Here is a 22,199-nt window from a genome sequence, read left to right as displayed (position 1 = left end):
TACACACTGACAATTTCATTACGGTTCATGAGATACAGCACGCCAACAGACAAACATACAGACAGATGGACGAAAATCCATCATGGATACCACCGGCCACGGGAGAGCACAGCAGTGGTTCTACCGACTAAAAACCTCACGAAGTTCCATCCCACAGCTACTGCTAACGACGGAGCACAAGGGACCAACAACGGAGTTTTCGGCTTTGTAGAGGGTTGTCTCTGTCACTAGCGACGTTTTATCGATCTCAACGACAGAGACAACGCTCTGTGAAACCGCTATCTCTTCCTAAAGGTCCGTGTACAATATTTCCTGTACTGTACCTATTTTACAAAGTCTTGCAAGAATGTTTGAAAATAATGCCCTGTCTATGAGATTGTGAACTCTACTCAATCACCGAAAATTATATTATAATCTAATCAATATAATTATTTGATAAGGTGTCTACTATTATAAATCCTCTTTCATTACTAATAATGTCGTTTGCGCAAGCAGGTTAAAGATAAGACTAATAATTCAAAAAAAAACGTTTTAATTAACTACATCTTCATATAAGTACTTAAAGTTGGAAAAAAATTCGTATCAAAAACCACTTCGTTTTTCCCCGATTAGTTCCCAGGTTTTTGTAGTGGAAAAAGTAGTTGAAAACACGTGTAAAGTCAAGAACTTTCGTACCTATAAACTGTGCAAAATAAAGTCTTCTTGTGTTTTTGAAGTTGGTTTACGGCATACGGCATACGGTTCTCTTTAGGAAATCCTCGTTTTTTGAAGTCGGATAAAAAGTGAGATGGAAAGAATTACGTTAGTTATTTTGTTTGGTAAGTAACCATCATCATCATCATGATCAACCCATCGCCGGCTCACTACAGAGCACGGTAGGTCGATTTTATAAAACCTGCATCAATCATTATTACAATCCCAATTGTTCTGATGAGAATTTGTGCGATTCTTGTTACAACAATGCATTGTAACCAATAGTGAGCGAGCGTCAACCAATCAGAGGTGATTGCGATCGTGACATTGTAGCTGTCATTCTCCCGCAATCGCGCAGCGTGACTCCTCTCAGAATGGGACGGGGTTTTGGCCATAGTCTACCACGCTGGCCAAGTGCGGATTGGCAGACTTCACATACCTTTGAATACATTATGGAGAACTCTCAAGTGTGCAGGTCACCATGAAAGAAAGTGATGTTTAATTACTTAAATCGCAGATAACTCCGAAAATTAAGTAATATAGCTATGTAATGATAGTCTAGTGGTTAAGACGTTTGCCTCCTATTCGGGGGGTCGGGGGTTTGATTTTAGGCACGCACCTCTGGGGTGCCAGTCAGGTAACCCCTAGTGTGCATGGGTGCTGCTGGTCCCTTTTGGATACGTCCGAGAGGAAGAGGCTCTTCCCCTCGGACGTATCCAAAGAATCCTATTCGGGCCGGTGCAACCCGGTAACACGGCTAATAATTTTTCTTCGCGGATATTGTTGGCTATGGCTAATGACCTGGCAGGGGGGAGGTTTCTACGCGTGTCTCTCTTACTAGCAGAGGGCACAGTGGACGAGGCGAAGGATGGGATGCGGGCGACGTGTGGTGGGGACCTCGTGAGTGGGTCCCCGGTGGAGGGTCTACATGTGTGTTCGACTTCAACAAACAGTACGCAGAAGAAATTAATTTATATAGGCCTTTAGAATGACGCTTTGTAGAGCGTTGTCTCTGTCACTCATACCTATACGACGTTTTGTCGTTCTCAACGACAGAGACAACGCTTTACAAATCTGCTATCTAAAGGCCGATGCTTTGACATTGCTTTCTGCTGCGTTCCAGTTAGCTTAGGCCATAAAAATAATGGCAATTTCCAGGGCTACTTCTCAACAGCCGAATTGCCTTGGCTGTATTGTGGAGGTGCACACAAGACGCAGATTGCGACAGTCGCAGCGGAAGTCTGTGCGACGTGACGACTGGCGCGTGTATGTGCGTGCCAGGGCAGCAGCTGGTGCTGTCGGGCAGTGCTTGTGTTGACAGTAAGTTCCTCATCATCGTCAACTATAGAGCCTCAATAGCTCAACCGGTATAGGAGTGGACTGAAAACCGAAAGGTCGACGGTTCAAACCCCGCCCGTTGCACTATTGTCGTACCTACTCCTAGCACAAGCCTGACGCTCAATTGGAGAGGAAAGGGGAATATTAGTCATTTAATATGGCTAATATTCTTTATTAAAAAAAAAAAAAACTTTTAGACGTCCACAGCTGGACATAGGTCTCTTGTAGGGAGTTCCACACGCCACGGTCTTGCGCCGCCGCCATCCAGCGGCTCCCACAGACTCGTTTGATGTCGTCTGTCCGCTTCGTGCGCTTTCCGGAGCGAGGTCGCCATTTCAGCACCTTGGGACCCCAACGTCTTTCTGTTTTTAGGGTTCCGTACCTCAAAAGAAAAATCGGAAGCCTTATAGGATCACTTTGTTGTCTGTGTGCCAAGAAACCTATAGGGTACTTCCCGTTGACGTAGAATCATGAAATTTGGCAGGATGGTAGGTCTTATAGCAGACATTCGGGGACAATCTAAAAACTGGAATTTGTGGTTACATTACAAGAAAAAAATTAAAATGTGTTCTCATGAACAAATGTTGCTATTATCAACTTTTAAAGTAAGGTTGCTATACCAAATGGGGTATCATATTATGAAAGGGCTTTACTTGTAAATTCTAAAACAGATTTTTATTTATTTTTAGGCAAAATAGTTTTTTATTTATCGTGCAAAATATCAAAAAAATACGTCTCTAGTACGGAGCCCTCGGTGCGCGAGTCTGACTCGCACTTGGCCGCCGATTTTTCGAACTATGTGCCCTACCCATTGCCACTTCAGCTTCGTAACTCGTTGAGATTATAGATCACTCATTTGTTGGTCTACAATTTTTAAATGTTGCTTTTTTTGTTCGCAGTATCACCATACCTATCGTCTCCATGTTCAGAAGACCACCAGTGTGCCAGATTGTTCACAGATTTTGAGTGCCGTCGAGTAAACGAAACTGTCATTGGTAAGTTCTCTACAGTTCCGTGCCCGTACAGCCAATGGGGTGATAAGCCTCCGCTGTCCATCTGTCTGTCAGCAGGCTGTATCTCATGAACAACCCACCACCAACCTCGCGGTTATATGGGCCGAAACGCGGGAGGGCGCCCGTTCGGTACTTGCTCGGTGACTCTTTCCCGGGGCGCCTTCTTGCCTCCCTACAAATTTTTTCTATCCTTTCCTTGTCCCTTTTAGTCTTTCTTCCCTTTCTGGGGCAGACGTGCACTAAAACGCAGATCCCCGCGTGCCCCGCGGTCCAGATTCTTCCTCAAACACCTGTATCTCATGAACAGTAATAGATAGAGGTTTTGAAATTTTCATTAAACTAAATTGCTTGGCGGCACTGCTTAGGTAGGGTGATAACTAGCCATGGCCGTAGCCTCCCACCAGAGCAGACCGAAGACCATTTAGAAAATAAATTCGCAAATTGCATCTACCGGGAATCTTACCAGGAAACTTCTACTTGTAAGACCACAGCGCTCACCACTGCGTCAGGGAGATCGTCAAAAAAGTTGAGCTGTTTTTAAGAAAACTTTAAACTTTTTTAGGAAGTTAAATGCACACCAATTTCTCCGAGGTTTCTAAACTGATTTGCATTTTTTTTATCAATAGAGGAATATTTAGCAGCCTCAATAGCTCAACGGGCAAAGGAGTGGACTGAAAACCGAAAGGTCGACGGTTCAAACCCCGCCCGTTGCACTATTGTCGATGGCTAATATTCTTTAAAAAAACATGATAACCCCAATCTTTTTCAGGAGGCAATTGCTTCTGCAGTTCAGGTCACCACTACCACCGCGGCCGGTGCTGGCGTAACGTAGACTTGGGTGACTCTTGTACCAGGGACGAAGAATGCATGGGAGTCATACGGAATCCTTTCAGCATGAGCTGCAGAGGGACTTGTCAGTGTGCTGAAGGGTACTATGAGAGGCAGAGGGGAGACTGCAGGAAAGCTGGCTTAGGTAAGGAACCTATCTACTCCCCATTGAAGATTGAGGGGTGGGTCTACCAACACTCTACTTTTCGGTGTGAGGTCGCCGCTTCTCCTAGTTATACTTTAAACATGAGATACGGAATCCTTTCAGCATGATCTGCTTTCAGGAACTTGTCAGTGCTGAGGGCTACCTATGCGGGAAGTCGGAGGTTCGATCACCTCTAACTTTTCGAAGTTATGTGCGTTTTGCGAAATTAAATAAGTATCAATCGCTTTAACAGTGAAGGAAAACATCGTGAGGAAACCTTCATGCCTGAGAGTTCCCCGATAGACTATGCCCAAACCCTTCTCATACTGAGAGGAGACCCGTGCTCTGTTGTGAGCCGGCTATGAGTTGATCATGATGATGATGAAATGAGAACCAAACTACGTCTGTATGGAACGCACTGGGAACCCGCGCTAAGGTTTGCTAAGGTCTCTCCGTTCTCATTAAGTTTCTGGTTTCCACAGCGGTTGGTGATGGCTGCGTTCTGGATGAGGACTGCCAGTTCCCAGAGGGAGTTTGTGACATGTCCACCCTGACATGTGTTAGTAACGGTATGCTATACGCTTTTGTTTATTATACCACTAGCTGATACCCGCGACTTCGTACGCGTGGATTTAGTTTTCCAAAAATCCCGTGAGAACTCTTTGATTTTCCGGGATAAAAAGTAGCCTATGTCACTCTCCAGGTCTTTATCTATACCCATGCAATCACGTCAATCCGTTGCACCGTTGCGACGTGATTGAAGGACAAACTAACAAACCAACAAACAAACACACTTTCGCATTTATAATAAAGGTACTGATGCAGATAGGGAACTCGTTCTTGTGCACCGAGGGTTCCGTACTACAGTCGTATTTTTTCGACATTTTGCACGATAAATCAAAAGTTATTATGCATAAAAATAAATAAAAATATGTTTTAGAATGTACAAGTAAAGCCCTTTCATATGGTACCCTTTAAAAGTGAAAATAATTACCAATTGTTTGATCATGAACACATTTTAATATTTTATTGTGACGTAACCACAAATTCACGGTTTTCAGATTTTGCCTGATATAAGGCAAATTTCATGATTCTAGGTCAACGGGAAGTACCCTGTAGGTTTCTTGACAGACAGACAACAAAGTGACAATAAAGGTTCCTTTTTCCTTTTGAGGTACGGAACCCTAAAAAAAATTAATCTCTGATATGTTATCATAGTATCGATCGTCATCACAATTATTATTGCAACTAGCCTATGCTCGCGACTTCGTCCGCGTGGACTACACAAATTTCAAACCCCTATTTCACACCTTTAGGGGTTAAATTTTCAAAAATCCTTTCTTAGCGAATGCCTACGTCATAATAGCTATTTGCGAGAAAAATATCAGCCCGATCCGTACAGTAGTTTGAGCTGTGCGTTAATAGATCAGTCAGTCAGTCACCTTTTCATTTTATATATTTAGATTTCTGCATCTACATTAATGATAATGAATTTAAGTTTTACCTACTTAACTAATTCTGTACTCAGCATATTTTCTTTATTGGCGCTCAAAAAAGTTGTTGATATTGCGAAACTTAGAACAAAGAAGAAATTGGTAAAATGGTCGTCATTCCGAACACTTGTTTGCCTACCTTTTCCTTTTATATGTTTATATTGCATACTAGCTTATGCTCGCGACTTCGTCCGCGTGGACTACAAAATTTCAAACCCCTATTTCACCCCCTTAGGAGTTGAATTTTCAAAAATCCTTTCTTAGCGGATGCCTACGTCATAATAGCTATCTGCATGCCAAATTTCAGCCAGATCCGTCCAGTAGTTTGAGCTGTGCGTTGATAGATCAGTCAGTCAGTCAGTCAGTCGGTCAGTCAGTCAGTCACCTTTTCCTTTTATATATATAGATTTTTTTCAGGTACCGAATCAATATCAAAACCATTAGTAAGAGTACCAGCAAAAAAAGAAACCCATACCAAAAAGGCACCACCACTAAACATGAGGGTACCACGAGTGGTGTGCAATGCTACCACACCATGCGAGGAACCTTTCGAGTGTTCTTCCTTTGGCGTCTGCATATGCCCTGTTGGATACTATGAGAGTGTAGATGGACAGAGATGTTTAGCTGGTAAGTTAGTAGAGTAAGAGACACTCAGCGGGCGATGGAGAGAGCTATGGGCGGAGTTTCTCTACGTGATCAATGAGGAAATGAGGAGATCCGTAGGAGAACTAGAGTAACCGACATAGCTCAACGGGTTGCGAAGCTGAAGTGGCAATGGGAAGGGCACATAGTTCGTAGATAGACGTTGGGGTCCCAAGGTGCTGGAATGGTGACCTCGCACCGGAAGACGCAGTGTTAGAAGACCCCCCACTAAGTAGACGACGACATCAGACGAGTCGCAGGGAGCCGCTGGATGGCGGCGGCGCAAGACCGTGGCGTGTGGAAGTCCCTACAAGAGACCTATGTCCAGCAGTGGATGTCTATCGGTTGATGGTGATGATGACTAATTCTTTTTTTATAATATTCCTTGAAGTATTTTTAAATATTAAAAATTTTAAAAAATTCCTGAAAAAGACTCGACTGTTAGGCGGTACGGAGTAGAGATGAGCGTTATCGGCTATTTCTGGCAACGGTTATCCAACAGTTATTCAGTTTCAATACCGATATTGATAACCGTTGCCGAATATCGGTATCCTCTGATTCCTGTGTTTCAACTATGCGCACCGCACACCGTTTTCGTTTGTAGTAACTAAGATAGCTGCCGTATCGATACCGTCTGTATAGCTAAAGTTTCAAGTCGTTACTAAGCCGGTAGCCAAATTTAGCTCCTTCTAGACATTGAGTGTGTGAAAACATTTAGAAAGAAAGAGAAAGCATAATTATTTTGCGTTTCAAGTTACCAAAAAACCAAATAATGCATTGTCATAGATAACTGATAACCGTTGCTAGCTACGACAATACCGATACGGTACGCTATAGGCACGGCAACCGTTTTCAGTTACGTTATGCTATAGCGGACACATGTCTAGTACGGAGTTCGCCAGGGCAGCTAGTTTGGAATAGAATTCATCATTTTCTGTCCACTTTCAGAGCTGGGTTCACCTGCGGAAGAAGGCCAGTGCGTGGGCCTGTTGGCCATCATTGTGGACGGCATTTGCACCTGCCTACCCAACATGTTCTTTGAGGAGAACATGAGGGATTGTATTAGAGGTTAGTATGACTTTAAGATGCTTTAATTTAAGTTTTTATTAACTTGCTTTCTGTTCTAGCTGTAGCTGTTCTGACGTAGGCATCCGCTAAGAAAGGATTTTTGAAAATTGCACCCCAGGGGGTGAAATAGGGGTTAGAAGTTTGTGTATTTATTATGTTTGTGTAAGAAGTTTGCTTATCCACGCGGACGAAGTCGCGAGCATAAGCTAGTTGAAATATAGATGTATATTCCTCGACGGGTTGAGATGGTAATCGGTCACCGCGCTCGGCTGCACCGGGTTAGCGCGGGGCTGTGCGGGTGTGCGGGGCGTTCCCTCCCCGATTGCCATCTCGACCTGTCGCTACCTACTATAGTGATGTAACTTATCCTTTTTCAACAGCAACCCGTCGTATATCAGAGTCGTGTGTCGCCGATACCAACTGCCACACATTCGGGCCGGCGTCACGCTGCGGGCCCCCACAGGAGCCCTGGGGCCTCAGGTCCTGTGAGTGCATCCCTGAGTACGCCGTGTGGGACCCTAGACTGAACTTCTGCAGGTTCTTCTCAGGTAAGGACTTTCTTCACTCGCTGGGCTGGTTTCCGCACTTAAACGTTTCCGTCTATTGAGCGTGCATTGGCGTCTTCACTCCAGCCATCCAAGCTCGCTCCAGCTTCTCGCACAACGAGAAGGCAGGGCTTCGGAGCTACTACATCATGCTTTATTGGAATACTCTTCTCTCTACCTCTTTTGCGACTCACAAGTCCCATGGTATGACCACAAAATCTTTTTCCACAAGTTCAAAGTCGCTCAGCGTGCTATGGAACGGGCTATGTTGGGTGTCTCTCTAAGAGACAAAGTCCGTAACGAGGAAATCCGTAGGAGAACCAAAGTAATCGACATAGCTCAACGGATAAGCAAGCCGAAGTGGCAGTGGGCAGGCTATGTCTGTCGCAGAACCGATGGCCGCTGGGGCAGACGTGTTCTGAAGTGGAGACCGCGTACCAGCAAATGCAATGTGGGACGACCTCCAACCTGCTGGACTGACGAAGACGAATGGAAGAAGAAGGAAGTGGGGTGGATGAGGGAGGCGGAATACCGTATGTGGTGGGCAGGCCTGTCAAGCAGTGGAGGCAAACAGGCTGATTAATTGAAAGAGCCTGTCAGTTTCAGTTCATTTATAGTTAATCATGATCAACCTATCGCCAGCTCACTACAGAGTACGGGTCACCTCTCAGAGAGAGAAGGGTTTTGGCCATATTCTACCACGCTGGCCATGTGTGGATTGGTAGACTTCAACACACCTTTGAGAACACTATGAAGAACTCTCAGGCATGCAGATTTCCTCACAATGTTTTCCTTCACCGTTAGAGCAAGTCATATTTAATTACTTTACTCTGAAAAGTGGTGCGTGCCCGGGATCGAACCCCCGACCTTCGATTAGAAGGCGGACATCCTAACCACTAGGCTATCACAGCTTCACATTTATAGTTTTTTTTCATGTTAAATGACTAATATTCCCCTTTCCTCTCCAACTAAGCGTCAAGCTTGTGCTAGAGTAGGTACGACAATAGTGCAACGGGCGGGGTTTGAACCGTCGACCTTTCGGTTTTCAGTCCACTCCTTTACCTCCTTAAACAATATGTTAATTATAATATTTAATATGTTTTCTAGGTCCCGGAGGTGCTTGTGAAACGGACAGCGACTGTCAGGCTGGAGAACTGGAGATTGTTTGCGTGAAGAACGAAGAGGGTCAGGGAATTTGCTCCTGTCCTGATGGATTGGAAGAATTTGAGGGATTGTGCTTGACTACTGGGCTAGGTAAGCATCGTTACAGCAATCTTTCTTAAGTTCACGCGCAACACACGCGCAACAAACGCGCAACACACGCGCTACACACGCTCTTCAGTTTCTTCATATTAAAGTGATTGAAGCTATTTGGAACATATTATTTTACAGGAATAAGTTATTAGAGGCAAGGTTCAGTATCTACATATAGTACGCGACAGATCGAGATGGCTATCGGGGTGGGGATGCCCGCACGGGTGACGTGTGACGGGTGACGGGTCACCAGCCTCTAAGAACTTATTTCTGTAAACCAACATGTTCAAAATATCTGCAATCACTTTAATATAAAGAAACTAAAAACCTCTTAATAGTGTGTTGCGCGTGTATTGAGCGTGTTTTGCGCGTGTGTTGCGCGTGTGTTGCGCGTGTGTTACGCGTTTGTTGCGCGTGTGTGGCGCAAACATAAATTTAATTTAATAAACGAATGGTCAGTTTTTTTCGCCAAATCTCAAAATATACATAGTAAATCTTAAAATATAACACACAAACTGGCAAAGCCTAAACTAAGTATAAACTGACTCACTGAGTGACTGACTGACTGAAATCAATTATTGTATAAACTTCAAAGAACCGATGTCATGGTAATATTTGAGTATAGTACACGGCTTCGTAGAGCGCGGTCTCTGTCACTCATACCTATATGACGTTTTGTCGGTCTCAACGACAGAGACAATGCTCTCCGCTATTTCCTTCTAAAGGTCGATGTAAGTACCTATGTTTCGCTCCACAGAACTTGGTGACAGGTGCCAGCACAGCCGAGAGTGCAGCGAGACAGCCAACACGTACTGCGACCCGCGCAGCCAGCTGTGTTCCTGTACCGAAGGATACCAGGCCAATGATGGAGTCTGTTCGCCTGGTAACACCTGATTATAGTATAGCAATAGCACTTAGTACCTAATAGCAAGAGACATGATCGCCTCATAAAAAAACTCAGAGTCACTCAAGTTGTTTTTTTTTTTTTTTGAATAGCAAGCACGCTCCATCTTAGACTGCATCATCACTTGCCAGCAGGTGTGATTGCTGTCTATAAAAATAACATGGTCGACGATGAGCCTCATAAGAAAACTCAGAGTCACTCAGCGTATGATAGGGGGAGGGGAGAGGATTGTGGTAGGGTGACGAGCTTGCACCGGAAAAAGCAGAGTTGGAAGGCCCCCTCTCTAGGTAGACAGATGACATCAGAGCCTGCGTGCGCTAGTTGGCAGCGGCGCAAGACCGTAGCGTGTGGAAGTCCCTACAAGAGACCTGTCTGTGGACGTCTATCGGTTGATGGTGATGATAGCACAATAAACACATGCCAGCCAGAGTGCAGCCAACACGGTCTGCGACCCGCGCAATCGGCTGTGTTCCTGCACCGAAGGATACCAGCCCAATGATGGAGCCTTCGCCCGGTAACATCTGATTATAGTATACGAATAGCACATGGTCGAATGGCACGAAACGTGGTCGGATAATGGATAACTCAGAGTCACTCAGTGGGCGATGGAGAGGGGGGGGAGTTGGCAGACCTTCCCTCTTCTAGATGGAGGTGATGATAGCACTATAAACATGTGAGGGATACCAGCCTAACAACCAATCATCTTTTTTTTTTCGTGATGTACCCACAAATTCACAGTTTTCGGATTATTTTACACAATTGCTATTTTGTTCCAGTCATCGGTAGCACCTGCACTCAGGACGCGGACTGCGTGATAGAACACACAGAATGCAGGAGCAATACGACTGGGTACACCTGTGAGTGTCAGGAGTCATTCCTGACTTATGAGGACGCTTGCTGGCCAGGTGAGACTTTCAAAATATTAAGGAAAAGCTGACTGATTGATTTATCAACTCACAGCGCAAAACACTGGACGGAACGTGCTGAAATTTGGCATGCAGGTAGCTTTTATGACGTAGTGAAAATTCTACCACTAAAGGAGTAAAATAGGGGTTTGAAATTTGTTTAGCCCAATGGAAGTGGGCTAACCTTGAAGGGGTATGGCAATTTATTATCCTTGAGATAGGTCCTGATTGAAGGATAAACGAACAAACAAACACAATTTCGCACCAGTAAAATTTATATTATGGACACTTAAGTCGACGCACAATAGACAGAAACGTTTAAGTGCGAAAACCAGCCAGAGAAGAAAGATGGATAGTGATCATATTGATTTACCTTTATATTACATCGTATGGACAGGCCCATTGAACAAACAAAATGGCACCGATTCAGTGGTGCTTTAGCACCAATGCAATCTCAGTGACGTCTGGATTTCAAACGGGTCGTTCATTTATCTAAGAGGTGGCGCTGAATTTATTTGGTTCCAAAACCGTGAAAAATTTTGTTCGCTTGACCATATCGATGGTAGTGATTAATTTTATTTTGAACTCAACAGAGGTGTCAGGCTACAACTCCTCGTGCTCCGTCACACCTCAATGCGTCCACGCCGTCGGGGATTCCAGCGTGTGTGACAACAGCCACTGCGTATGTGCCAGCGGACACCACTTCAGGGACGGCAACTGCTGGCGTACCACTCGTGAGTACTCCACGTGCAAACAAGCAACTTAAAACGAACTAACTAGATGGCGCTACACAATCCTGAATCACGCTAGTAGAGTTTTTTTGGACTACCATAAATATTAGTTTTATTGGTGAATGGTGGTGCATCTCATACCTAAATGCATCCAAACCATCGGGGAGTCCAGCGTCTGTGACAACAGCCACTGCATATGTGCCAGAGGACTCCACTTCAGGGAGGGCAACTGCTGGCGTACCACTCGTGAGTACTCCATGTACAACCACTAGATGGCGCTGTAATGCGGGCGTCCCACTGTTACAACCTAGCTATAGGCCCCATATTGCTGATTGACAATTTATTATTATTGATGTCAATTCGGAAACAGCAATTTAGTAACATCACGCTGCTACGAAGCACATTACAAAGAACTAACTAGATGGCGCTACGCAATCCTCAATCACGCTAGCAGAGTTTTTTGTACGGACTACCAAGGTTTTTTTTTTTTTTTTTTAATACTTTATTGCACCACAGAAACACAAATGACAGGTTACAAAAAGAAATCTTAATAAGTAGGTACAAAAAGGCGGTCTTATCGCTAAATAGCGATCTCTTCCAGACAACCTTAACGCTAGGGAAAAAACGAACAAATGGACAATGGGAGGTGGTGTAAAATAAACCTAAATACCAATAGCTAAATAAACTAAACCATATAATAAGAATATAAAATACATATATAAGGTTAAATATACAAGGACCAATTTTACCAAGGACTAATATACAAGGTTTATACGGACTTATGTGCGTTTTAAGCGATTCTCGACGGTGACGTCTGTCAATTCACACTTGGTTAGCGCCGTGGGTTATTGCCAAAACCCTTCTGAGAGGAGATCCGTGTTCAATAGCAGACCGGCGATGGGTTGAGAACTTGAGACTTGAGACAAACATAATATTCTTCAATTTGTCTTCTCCTTCCAGGTCTAATGGAGCCCTGCAGCAGTATCAGCCAGTGCTACCTGTCCAGCGCTACGGACAAGGTGGTGTGCAGGAATGGACTGTGCCAGTGCGACTTCCACTTCCCGTACTCAGAGGAACTGCAGACTTGCTGTAAGGATATATCTTCTTTCCTTCTTCTTCTTGTGCCTCTCCACCATTGGAGGTTGGCCGCCATCTTGTCATATAACTTCCTGTCTTTCACCAAACAGAAGAGTTGTTGTTGACAGCTGCTGCGCGATTGCGGGAGAATGACATAAAATGTCACGATCGCAATCACCTCTGATTGGTTGACGCTCACTATTGGCCACAATGCATTGTTGCAACAAGAATCGCACAAATTCAGCCAATCACAACAATTGAGATTGTAATAATGATTGATGCAGGTTTTACGAAATCGACCTACTGAATCCACGTGGACGAAGTGGCGGACATCGGCTCTGGGGTCTAGTCTTTTTGAAGTTAAAAACAAATCTATCTACACTAATATTATAAAGAGGAAAACTTTGTTTGTTTGTTTGTTTGTTTGTTTGTTTGTTTGTTTGTTTGTTTGTACTGAATAGGCTCAAAAACTACTGGACCGATTTTAAAAATTCTTTCACCATTCGAAAGCTACATTATCCACGAGTAACATAGGCTATATTTTATTTTGGAAAAAAATAGGGTTCCGTAAGATATTTGGGTTTTTCGGACACAAGGTGTAAAAAATCAACCAGAAAAGTTACTTATTTTGCGTACGCTGCCTAAACTATAAAAGATAGAACCATAAAATGTTCTAATTAATTGTAGATCTATAAATATCTACAAAAAAGTCCGCGACACACTATACCCATCTATGTCGAGTGAGGCACAGCAACCATTTTTTTATTTAAAAATCTTGAATTTTTTTTGGACTACATTTAAACGCGTTTATTTTACTCATGGTATTAATCCTTATCAAAATAAATGATTTCATCACTAAGAACAGTTTATGGAGATAATATTTGGTCTTTGAATGATTAAAATTGGACGTTTGGTTTTGAAGTTATGGCGAAATTAAAATATTACGATTTCTGCTGCACGGCCCGTTGTCTACACTAATATTATAAAGAGGAAAACTTTGTTTGTTTGTTTGTTTGTTTGTTTGTTTGTTTGTTTGTTTGTTTGTTTGTTTGTTTGTTTGTTTGTTTGTACTGAATAGGCTCAAAAACTACTGGACCGATTTTAAAAATTCTTTCACCATTCGAAAGCTACATTATCCACGAGTAACATAGGCTATATTTTATTTTGGAAAAAAATAGGGTTCCGTAAGATATTTGGGTTTTTCGGACACAAGGTGTAAAAAATCAACCAGAAAAGTTACTTATTTTGCGTACGCTGCCTAAACTATAAAAGATAGAACCATAAAATGTTCTAATTAATTGTATTATATAAAGAGGTAATGTCGTTAAGTTTGTTTGTAGGGGGTAATCTTTAGAACTACTGAACCGATTTTAAAAATTCTTTCACCAGTAGAAAGCTACATTATTCCTGAGTGACATAGGCTATACGGGATCTTTAAAAACCTAAATCTACGCGGGCGAAGCCGCGGGGATCAGCTAGTATATTATATAAAAGGAAAAGGTGACTGACTGACTGACTGATCTATCAACGTACAGCTCAAACTACTGGACGGATCGGGCATGCAGATAGCTATTATAATGTAGGCATCCGATAAGAAAGGATTTTTAAAAATTCAACTCCTAAGGGGGTGAAATAGGGGTTTGAAATTTGTGTAGTCCACGCTGAAATAATTAGTATTTTCAACTTTTTAAGTAAGATATACCAAGTGCTAGTAAATAAATAAACCTTTGTGTATAGTATTGATTGTTCTTTTTATTTTGTTTCAGTACCGACTTCAGCAGCAAACTCAATAGGAAGTCTACTCATTCTTCTGATAATAGCATTTACAATTACATTGCTAAATAGATAAATTATACCTATATTTTAATTTATATTGTTATGTAAATATGTTGTATTAAATATTATGTAAGTGTATTAAAATATATGTAGGTATGTATGTATGTATTTTGTTAGTAAATATTTCAATACAAAAGTATAATAAATTATTATCATTAAAATAATCTTCTTGTGTGATTTTTATTTAGTTTTTTAGAATAGAATAGAATAGAATGTTTTTTTTATTCATGTAAACTTTTTACAAGTACTTATGAATAGTCAGGTAGTTTTAATTTACTACTGGTTCGGAATGCTGTTCCTACCGAGAAGAACCAGCAAGAAACTCGGCGGTTGCTCTTTTTAATTTTTCAATTTACAATGTTATTATACCGTACTATTTTGAATACATTTGCTCGTATAAGTCCCGCAAATTGCTATTGTCCTGGAACCATGTCTCATAAACATCGAAATGACGTAATTTTGACGTCAGCCGAAATAAAAATACACCATCAGCTCGAAACTTCACTCTAGTGCTGATGTCACTAAAGTGGCGGCCACGCGCATTAGCAATTTGCGGGACTTATAAAGCAGCTCTTGTCGCACTGCAATCAAAGGTACCGATAACGAAAGTTTTCGTGTGGCTCTAGGTCTCAGATTGGGAACACTACTGTACCATAAGCACCATGTCCGTGGTGAAAAAGAGGTTTAGAGAGGTTTTAAAGAGGTGTAATCATCAATATACACGTGTATCATATGACGTTTTTCAACACACTCGTGAAGAAAATAATACTAAAAATAATTTCCTTCATAATTAGTACCTACTTGTAGCAACACGTACAAGGTGAAATTATCAATTTAATTAAGAAGTTGCATGAAATGAGCAATTAATTTATTTGTACTATTGAACACGATCTTTTTTGTATCGAAACTTTTTTTAAGGACAAAGCAACTCAACCAATAAAATAAAATAAAAACTCTATAACTCACTTGTGAATAATAGCAAAGAAAAAGTCACAGTTTGATTATAGGTGTCATTAGGCACCGATTCTAAGCACAACCTAATTTTAGAGTATTCGCACCCTCATCTTACTATTGTAATATGAAAAGGACAGAAGCAGTTTGACATTTCTAAATTTAATTTTTAGATGGTAAAACCCGTGATTTTAGCACGCACTCGCGAACTTACTGTTTAAATTTGTATTGTGCACTAAAATTTAGAGTCTTTAAATGTGAAAGTCATGTTCCGTTCCTTTTTTAGCATTAGTAAAAAGAAAAGGATGCAGATACTCTAAATTTAGTTTAGAGAGAGACTAGAGAATCGCGTGTTATAAATTAGAGCCACTTTAGGAGCAAGTGTGTTGAAAAGTCTTGTGTGCAACTGTTGATAATTAGGGATAAAAACACTAATGTGAAACTATTATTACATTCGTGTTTTAATACCCTTTATTATACAACAGTTGGATAAATAACTATTACAAAATAGCGTAATATAGTCATTATGTATTAGTTAAACCATAATTGAATTTTAATGACCTAACAAAAATGTACTTGTGTTTTTCATCTTTGTACGAAATGCTTTTCTTTGACTAATAGATTCGGACGACTATTTACTCTTATGTTTTTTTTATTAGTTAGCCCTTGACACCGATTTCATTCTCTTTTCACCCGACTACGGCAAACAAGAGTGAATATTCATCTTCTAGGTAAACGGGTCCCATTTTTGGCCACATAATCATTTTCCATCAGGTGTGATTGTGGTCAAGCGTTTGCCTATTCTATACAGATTTTGCACTTTAATGAAAATTTATAATTTTGCTTTTTAAAATTTATAATTTTAACAATTTTTGTATGTATGTTTATGTTAGTTTGTACTTGTAGTTTAATTAGTGTAATTGGCTTTATGGCCGTTCTAATTAAATAATAAATAAATAAATAATAATAATAATGTACTAATAATAATGTAATAATAATAATAATGATGTACGGTCTCCTGGATGAGAGGTTGCCGTATTACAAGTACACACCGGTGCCGGTACTCGAGCGCGACGGAGTCCGGCTCTATTGGGACCGGTCCATCATCACGGACAGGACTATTCTAGCGAATAAGCCTGACATCGTGGTGGTGGACCGGGCACAGTCGATGGTGTTTTTGGTGGACATCACCATTCCGTATGACGAGAACCTCGTGAGAGCTGAGACGGAGAAAAAGCGTAAGTATCTCGATCTGGCTCACGAGGTTTCCGACATGTGGCATGTGGAGTCCACTGAAATCATCCCAATCGTCATATCTGCGAATGGGTTGATCCCAGTCAGTCTCGCTCAACATCTGAGGCGACTGGGTTTCCGTGGCAGTTCGCTCGCAGCCAGGATGCAAAAAGCGGTCTTGCTGGACTCGGCTAGGATAGTCCGCCGATTTCTTCACCTGTCGCCCTGACCCCCGGCCGTTTGGTCTCCCCTGCCGGGGTGTAATCCTCCGCCCGGTACAAATATGTATGTATGTAATGTTTATGTAGGTTTATTTATTTTATGTATGTAAGTATATTATAACTCTTTTGGCTTTTATATGTATCTATTTTGTACGCGGGCGTGAGAGTAGATGTATATCCATAATAATAATAATAATACTAATATTATAAAGAGGTAATGTCGTTAAGTTTGTTTGTAGGGGGTAATCTCTGGAACTACTGAACCGATTTTAAAAATTCTTTCACCAGTAGAAAGCTACATTATTCCTGAGTGACATAGGCTATATTTTATTTTCAAAAAATTAGAGATCCCTTCGAAAATTGCAATAAATTGAAAAAAGTAGTCTCATCTGTGAGCTTCCGTGGCGTGCCACGCGGGCGAAGCCGCGGGGATCAGCTAGTAATGAATAAAATAAAAGTAAAAACGCAAAATTATGATGAATGAGGTGTCAATTGATTTCTTGATTAAGTCCTGATGAGATAGGCTACATTTTAAATGAATAAAATCAATATGGCGAATGTTGCACCCAAAAAAGTGGGGGTAGGGCGTGGGAAAAAAACTCAGTTCATGTTACATTAAAAAAAGTGGAGGTGTTTAAATTTTTTTTATATTGTATCGAGCGAGATGGCATCTCACTCGATACAATATTTAAAAAAATTAAAGAGAAAAAAAACTGAGTGCATAAATGTAAATATAGTATTATTTCAGCCTCAATAGCTCAACCGGTATAGGAGTGGACTGAAAACCGAAAGGTCGACGGTTCAAATCCCGCCCGTTGCACTATAATTGTCGTACCTACTCCTAGCACAAGCCTGACGCTTAATTGGAGAGGAAAGGGGAATATTAATATGGCTAATATTCTTTAAAAAAAAAAAAGTATATTATTAAAATATATCAAGCGACAGAAACCCAATTTTAGCGTTTATTAAGACGATCGTAGTCGGGTTTTAGTTTTCAATTTTATATATTAGTATGCAGGATGTATTTTAATTTCGTTCGTCATTCTGGCCTAAATGACTGATTTTCGTTAGATTAGTAAATTTCAAATTGAAATTTTAGGTAAATAAGACGTATACTTACCTAATTTTAGGATTACCTGAAAAAATTTTTAGAGGGAAGAATAAGACCTTCCTGGCGTAGTGGTGAGCGCCGTAGTAGTCATACAGTGGCGGGTGTCAGGTTCGATTCCCGACAAAGTTTTTGGGGAATTTATATATTAACTGTAAGCTGCCTTCTAATCGGAGGTCGGGGGCTCGATCCCGGGCACGTACCTCTAACTTTTCGGAGTTATGTGCGTTTTAAGAAATTAAACTTGCTTTAACGGTGAAGGAAAGCATCGTGAGGAAACCTGCATGCCTGAGAGTTCTCCATAATGGCCAAAACCAAAACCCTTCTCACTCTGAGAGGAGACCCGTGCTCTGTAGTGAGCCGGCGATGATCATGATGATGATGATGAAATATTAACTAGATAAGATTTTTAAAAATCACTTTTTTCCACGCACATGCAAACTGTGGAATCAACTCCCTTCGACGGTGTTCCCATTAGATTGCAACATGGGGTTATTCAAGACCAACAAATTCCTGAAAGGCCGACAACGCATTGGTGGTTCCTCTGGTACTGCAAATGTTCATGAGCGGCGGTAATCACTCAACATCAGGTGACCCGCCTGCTCGTTTGGTCGCCATTTTTATTTTTAAAAAAACCCGTGGGAACTCGGGATAAATGTAGTTTTTGTCTGTCTCTATAGTACCCGACAGGTTGAGATGACAATCGGGGTACGAGGCGGGGCGACAGAGACAGTGCTCTACAAATTTGCTATCTCCTTCTAAAGGTCGATGTACCTTACTTTCAGCTGCGTACTGTATCATAATTAAATCCATACCAATATTATAAATGCGAAAGTGTGTTTATGTCTGTCTGTGTGTCTGCTAGCCTTTCACGGTCCATCCGTTCCACCGATTTTAACGAAATTCTGTACAGAGATAGAGTGCATCTCGGGAAAGGACATAGGCTATTTTTTATCCCGGAAAATCAAAGAGATCCCATGGGATTTTTAAAAACCTAAGTCCACGCGGACGAAGTCGCGAGCATCATCTAGTTTGACATACTTAATAAGTAATTACTTACCTAAATAAGTAATTATTAATCTCATTGCAGGGGTTAAAGAACCTTTTTTGTTTACAATTAATAAATTATTTTTTGGGGGTTACTAAACTTCTTTTGGTGCAATTCAAAAATCAGGGCATCAACATTTAAAGTACCTTAATTATTGTATTAAATTATAAACATTAATAAAATTATTGTATTAAAAGTCGACTAACGACTGAGTTTGCGTGTTTATTAGGGTTCCGTAGTCCGTATCTCAAAAGGAAAAAAGGAACCCTTAAAGATCACTTCATTATCTGTCTGTCGTGTCTGTCAAGACCTGACAATGGAATAAAAACCTATAGGGTACTTCCCCTTGACCTAGAATCATGAAAGGTGGCTAGCAATATTAATAATAATTCTACACGGCATCGTACCGGAACGCTAAACCCGTTACCACCGCTGTCTGTTTTCCTGTTAGTCTGTCAAGAAACCTACAAGGTACTTCCCGTTGACTTAGAATCATGAAATTTGGCAGGCAGGTAGATCTTATAGCAGACATGAGGGTACAAATCTGAAAACCGTGAATTTGTGGTTACATCACAAGAAAAAAATTACAATGTGTGCATGAACAAATATTGCTACTTTCAACTTTCAAAGTAAGATTACTATACCAAGTGGGGTATCATAATATGAAAGGACTTTACTTGTAAATTCTAAAACAGATTTTATTTATTTTTAAGCATACTTAATAGTTTTTGATTTATCGTGCAAAATGTTGAAAAAATACGACTGTAGTACGGAACCCTCGGTGCGTGAGCCTGACTCGCACTTGGCCGGTTTTTATCATACAGTATACCTTAAAGATCTTTCTGAAACATTCTTAGGTACTGTTAAGATCCTACTCATTAATATGCGCAAGCCTAACTACGACTTTTTCCAAATTTCGTCTTTTTTAAATTAACATCAAAAGGGCACACGCATAGGCCACCATTTAAAGTGACCGATTAAAAAAAACCAGCCAAGGGCGAGTCAGGCTCGCGCAAGGAGGGTTCCGTACTACAGTCGTATTTTTTCAACATTTTGCACGATAAATCAAAAACTATTAAGTATGCTTAAAAATAAATAAAATCTGTTTTAGAATTTTCAAGTGAAGTCTTTTATATTTACCCCACTTGGTAACCTTAACCAGCCAAGGGCGAGTCAGGCTTGCGCAAGGAGGGTTCCGTACTACAGTCGTATTTTTTCGACATTTTGCACGATAATTCAAAAACTATGATGCATAATTTTTTTTTATTCATTATAGGTGTACGCTTGACCACAATCACACCTGATGGAAAGTGATGATGTGGCCTAAGATGGGACGCGTTTACCTAGAAGATGCCTATTGACTCTTGTTTTAAAGATACCCGGGTTGTAATTGGTAGGAAACACATATCGTGGAAGAGTATTCCAAACCTTAGCCATACGTATGAGGAATGATGACGCAAAACGTTTCGTGCGTGTAGATGGAATGTCGACGACATAAGGATGGAAACTCGCCCGACGTCTTGCGGTTCGGTGTTAAAATGGTGAAGGGAAAAATAAATAAAAATCTGTTTTAGAATCCACAGGTGAAGCCTGATGATTCTAGATCAACGGGAAGTACCCTGTAGGTGACAGACAGACAGACGGACAACAAAGTGATCCTATAAGGGTTCCGTTTTTCCTTTTGATGTACGGAACCCTAATAAGCCAACCTAACAAAACGTAACATCCTGTCCTCCAAACTAAGGGAAATTAAACTTAAAACCTATAGTTTAAAGTTGGTATTCCGTTGTATGTGCGTGCGATGGATATTTTTTTAACATTATAATAAGGTAAAAGCCTTTCGTGTTATGCCATAGGTCATTAGTTGCCCTTAAAAAATAGATTTATACGTTAGTAGTAAATCGATAGTGGTGTTTTACTAGTAATTTGTTATTTAGGTGTAAAATGGTAGCCTATTAACGTCCCACGGCCACAGCTGGGAAACAGGTCGGCTTTATGCTTTGTTAAGGAAAAGAATATGGGTAGTTTCATCCACACAAATCTAAATATATAAAATGAAAAGGTGACTGACTGACTGACTGACTGACTGATCTGTCAACGCACAGCTCAAGCTACTGGACGAATCGGGGTGAAATTTGGCATGCAGATAGCTATTATGACGTAGGCATCCGCTAAGAAAGGATTTTTGAAAACTCAACTCCTAAGGGGGTGAAAAAGGGGTTTGAAATTTGTGTAGTCCACGCGGACAAAGTCGCGAGCATAAGCTAGTAATAAAATAAAAGCAACCCGTGCGAAGCCGGTGTGTCAGCTATTAATCTTATGTTCGCTCCAATTCCCGCTTGTATTAAGCCAGGGGCTATGAACCACTTTGACACGGATTATAAAGTCATAGGTGTTGCTTATTTTACTACGTTTTTAGAGTTCCGTACCTCAAAAGGAAAAAAGAAACCCTTATAATGGAAATGAAATGAATTTATTTCAAACTCGCTGAAGCCCGCGTGGTTTTAGGTTTTTAAAAATCCTCACAGTCACAAACCACGTTAACGTTGAAGCAATCCAGCTGCTTGACGTAACGGAGACAGTGAAAAGACTTAAAAGGACCAAACCTTTTGAATTAGTGTATAGTGATAAGTGATAGTGTACATAGTGTAATGTGCTGAAAGAATACGTGAACAAAGTGTATCTCTAACCAAGACTAAGATGCGTCAGTTGACAATTTCTTAGTATATAAGATAATTTATAAGTTTAGGTTAAAATAAAATTACTTATTAGTCATATATTAGGCTAGATCGTTATATAATTAAGTAGCTTATTGGCACTCAACATTAAGGAAAAAAAAAACAGTCACAAATCGGCAGTGTCGCAAAGTTTTTCTATCGATTAAAAAAATACGCCAATCGGTTCTGAAATCTCGGAGAATTAGGTAGAAAAACACAACTCCAACTTCTTAGCGGGTGTCTACGTCATAATATCTATTTGCATGCCAAATTTCAGCCCGATCAGTCCGTCAGTCAGTCACCTTTTCCTTGTATATGTTTAGATACGAGTATATAGATTTGGGATAAATGATGGTATTAAATAGGTAAGTGCCGCAACAGCCCTTTAAAAATGTTTACAAATTTTCTTTACTTTCAAAACAATTTACATATTATCCTCGACTTCAAAA

At 40.9% G+C, this 22,199-nt stretch overlaps 1 protein-coding gene across 1 annotated transcript; it reads left to right on the top strand.

The window, feature by feature from the left end:
- The first annotated feature begins 1,901 nt into the window (after positions 1-1,901).
- Positions 1,902-14,485, top strand: LOC117994986 (multiple epidermal growth factor-like domains protein 11). The gene is made up of 13 exons (XM_034982963.2): positions 1,902-2,013; positions 2,931-3,026; positions 3,814-4,017; positions 4,500-4,586; positions 5,928-6,137; positions 7,101-7,220; positions 7,601-7,768; positions 8,873-9,019; positions 9,777-9,902; positions 10,700-10,828; positions 11,422-11,562; positions 12,520-12,648; positions 14,403-14,485. The coding sequence occupies exons 1-13, from the start codon at positions 1,962-1,964 to the stop codon at positions 14,483-14,485; spliced, it is 1,692 nt and encodes a 563-aa protein (XP_034838854.2). The 5' UTR covers positions 1,902-1,961.
- The last annotated feature ends 7,714 nt before the right edge of the window (positions 14,486-22,199 follow it).

The sequence above is a fragment of the Maniola hyperantus genome, chromosome 28 (genome assembly GCF_902806685.2).
Source record: "Maniola hyperantus chromosome 28, iAphHyp1.2, whole genome shotgun sequence".
Classification (NCBI taxonomy): Eukaryota; Metazoa; Arthropoda; class Insecta; order Lepidoptera; family Nymphalidae; genus Maniola; species Maniola hyperantus.
This window is presented reverse-complemented; position numbering and strand designations above follow the sequence as displayed.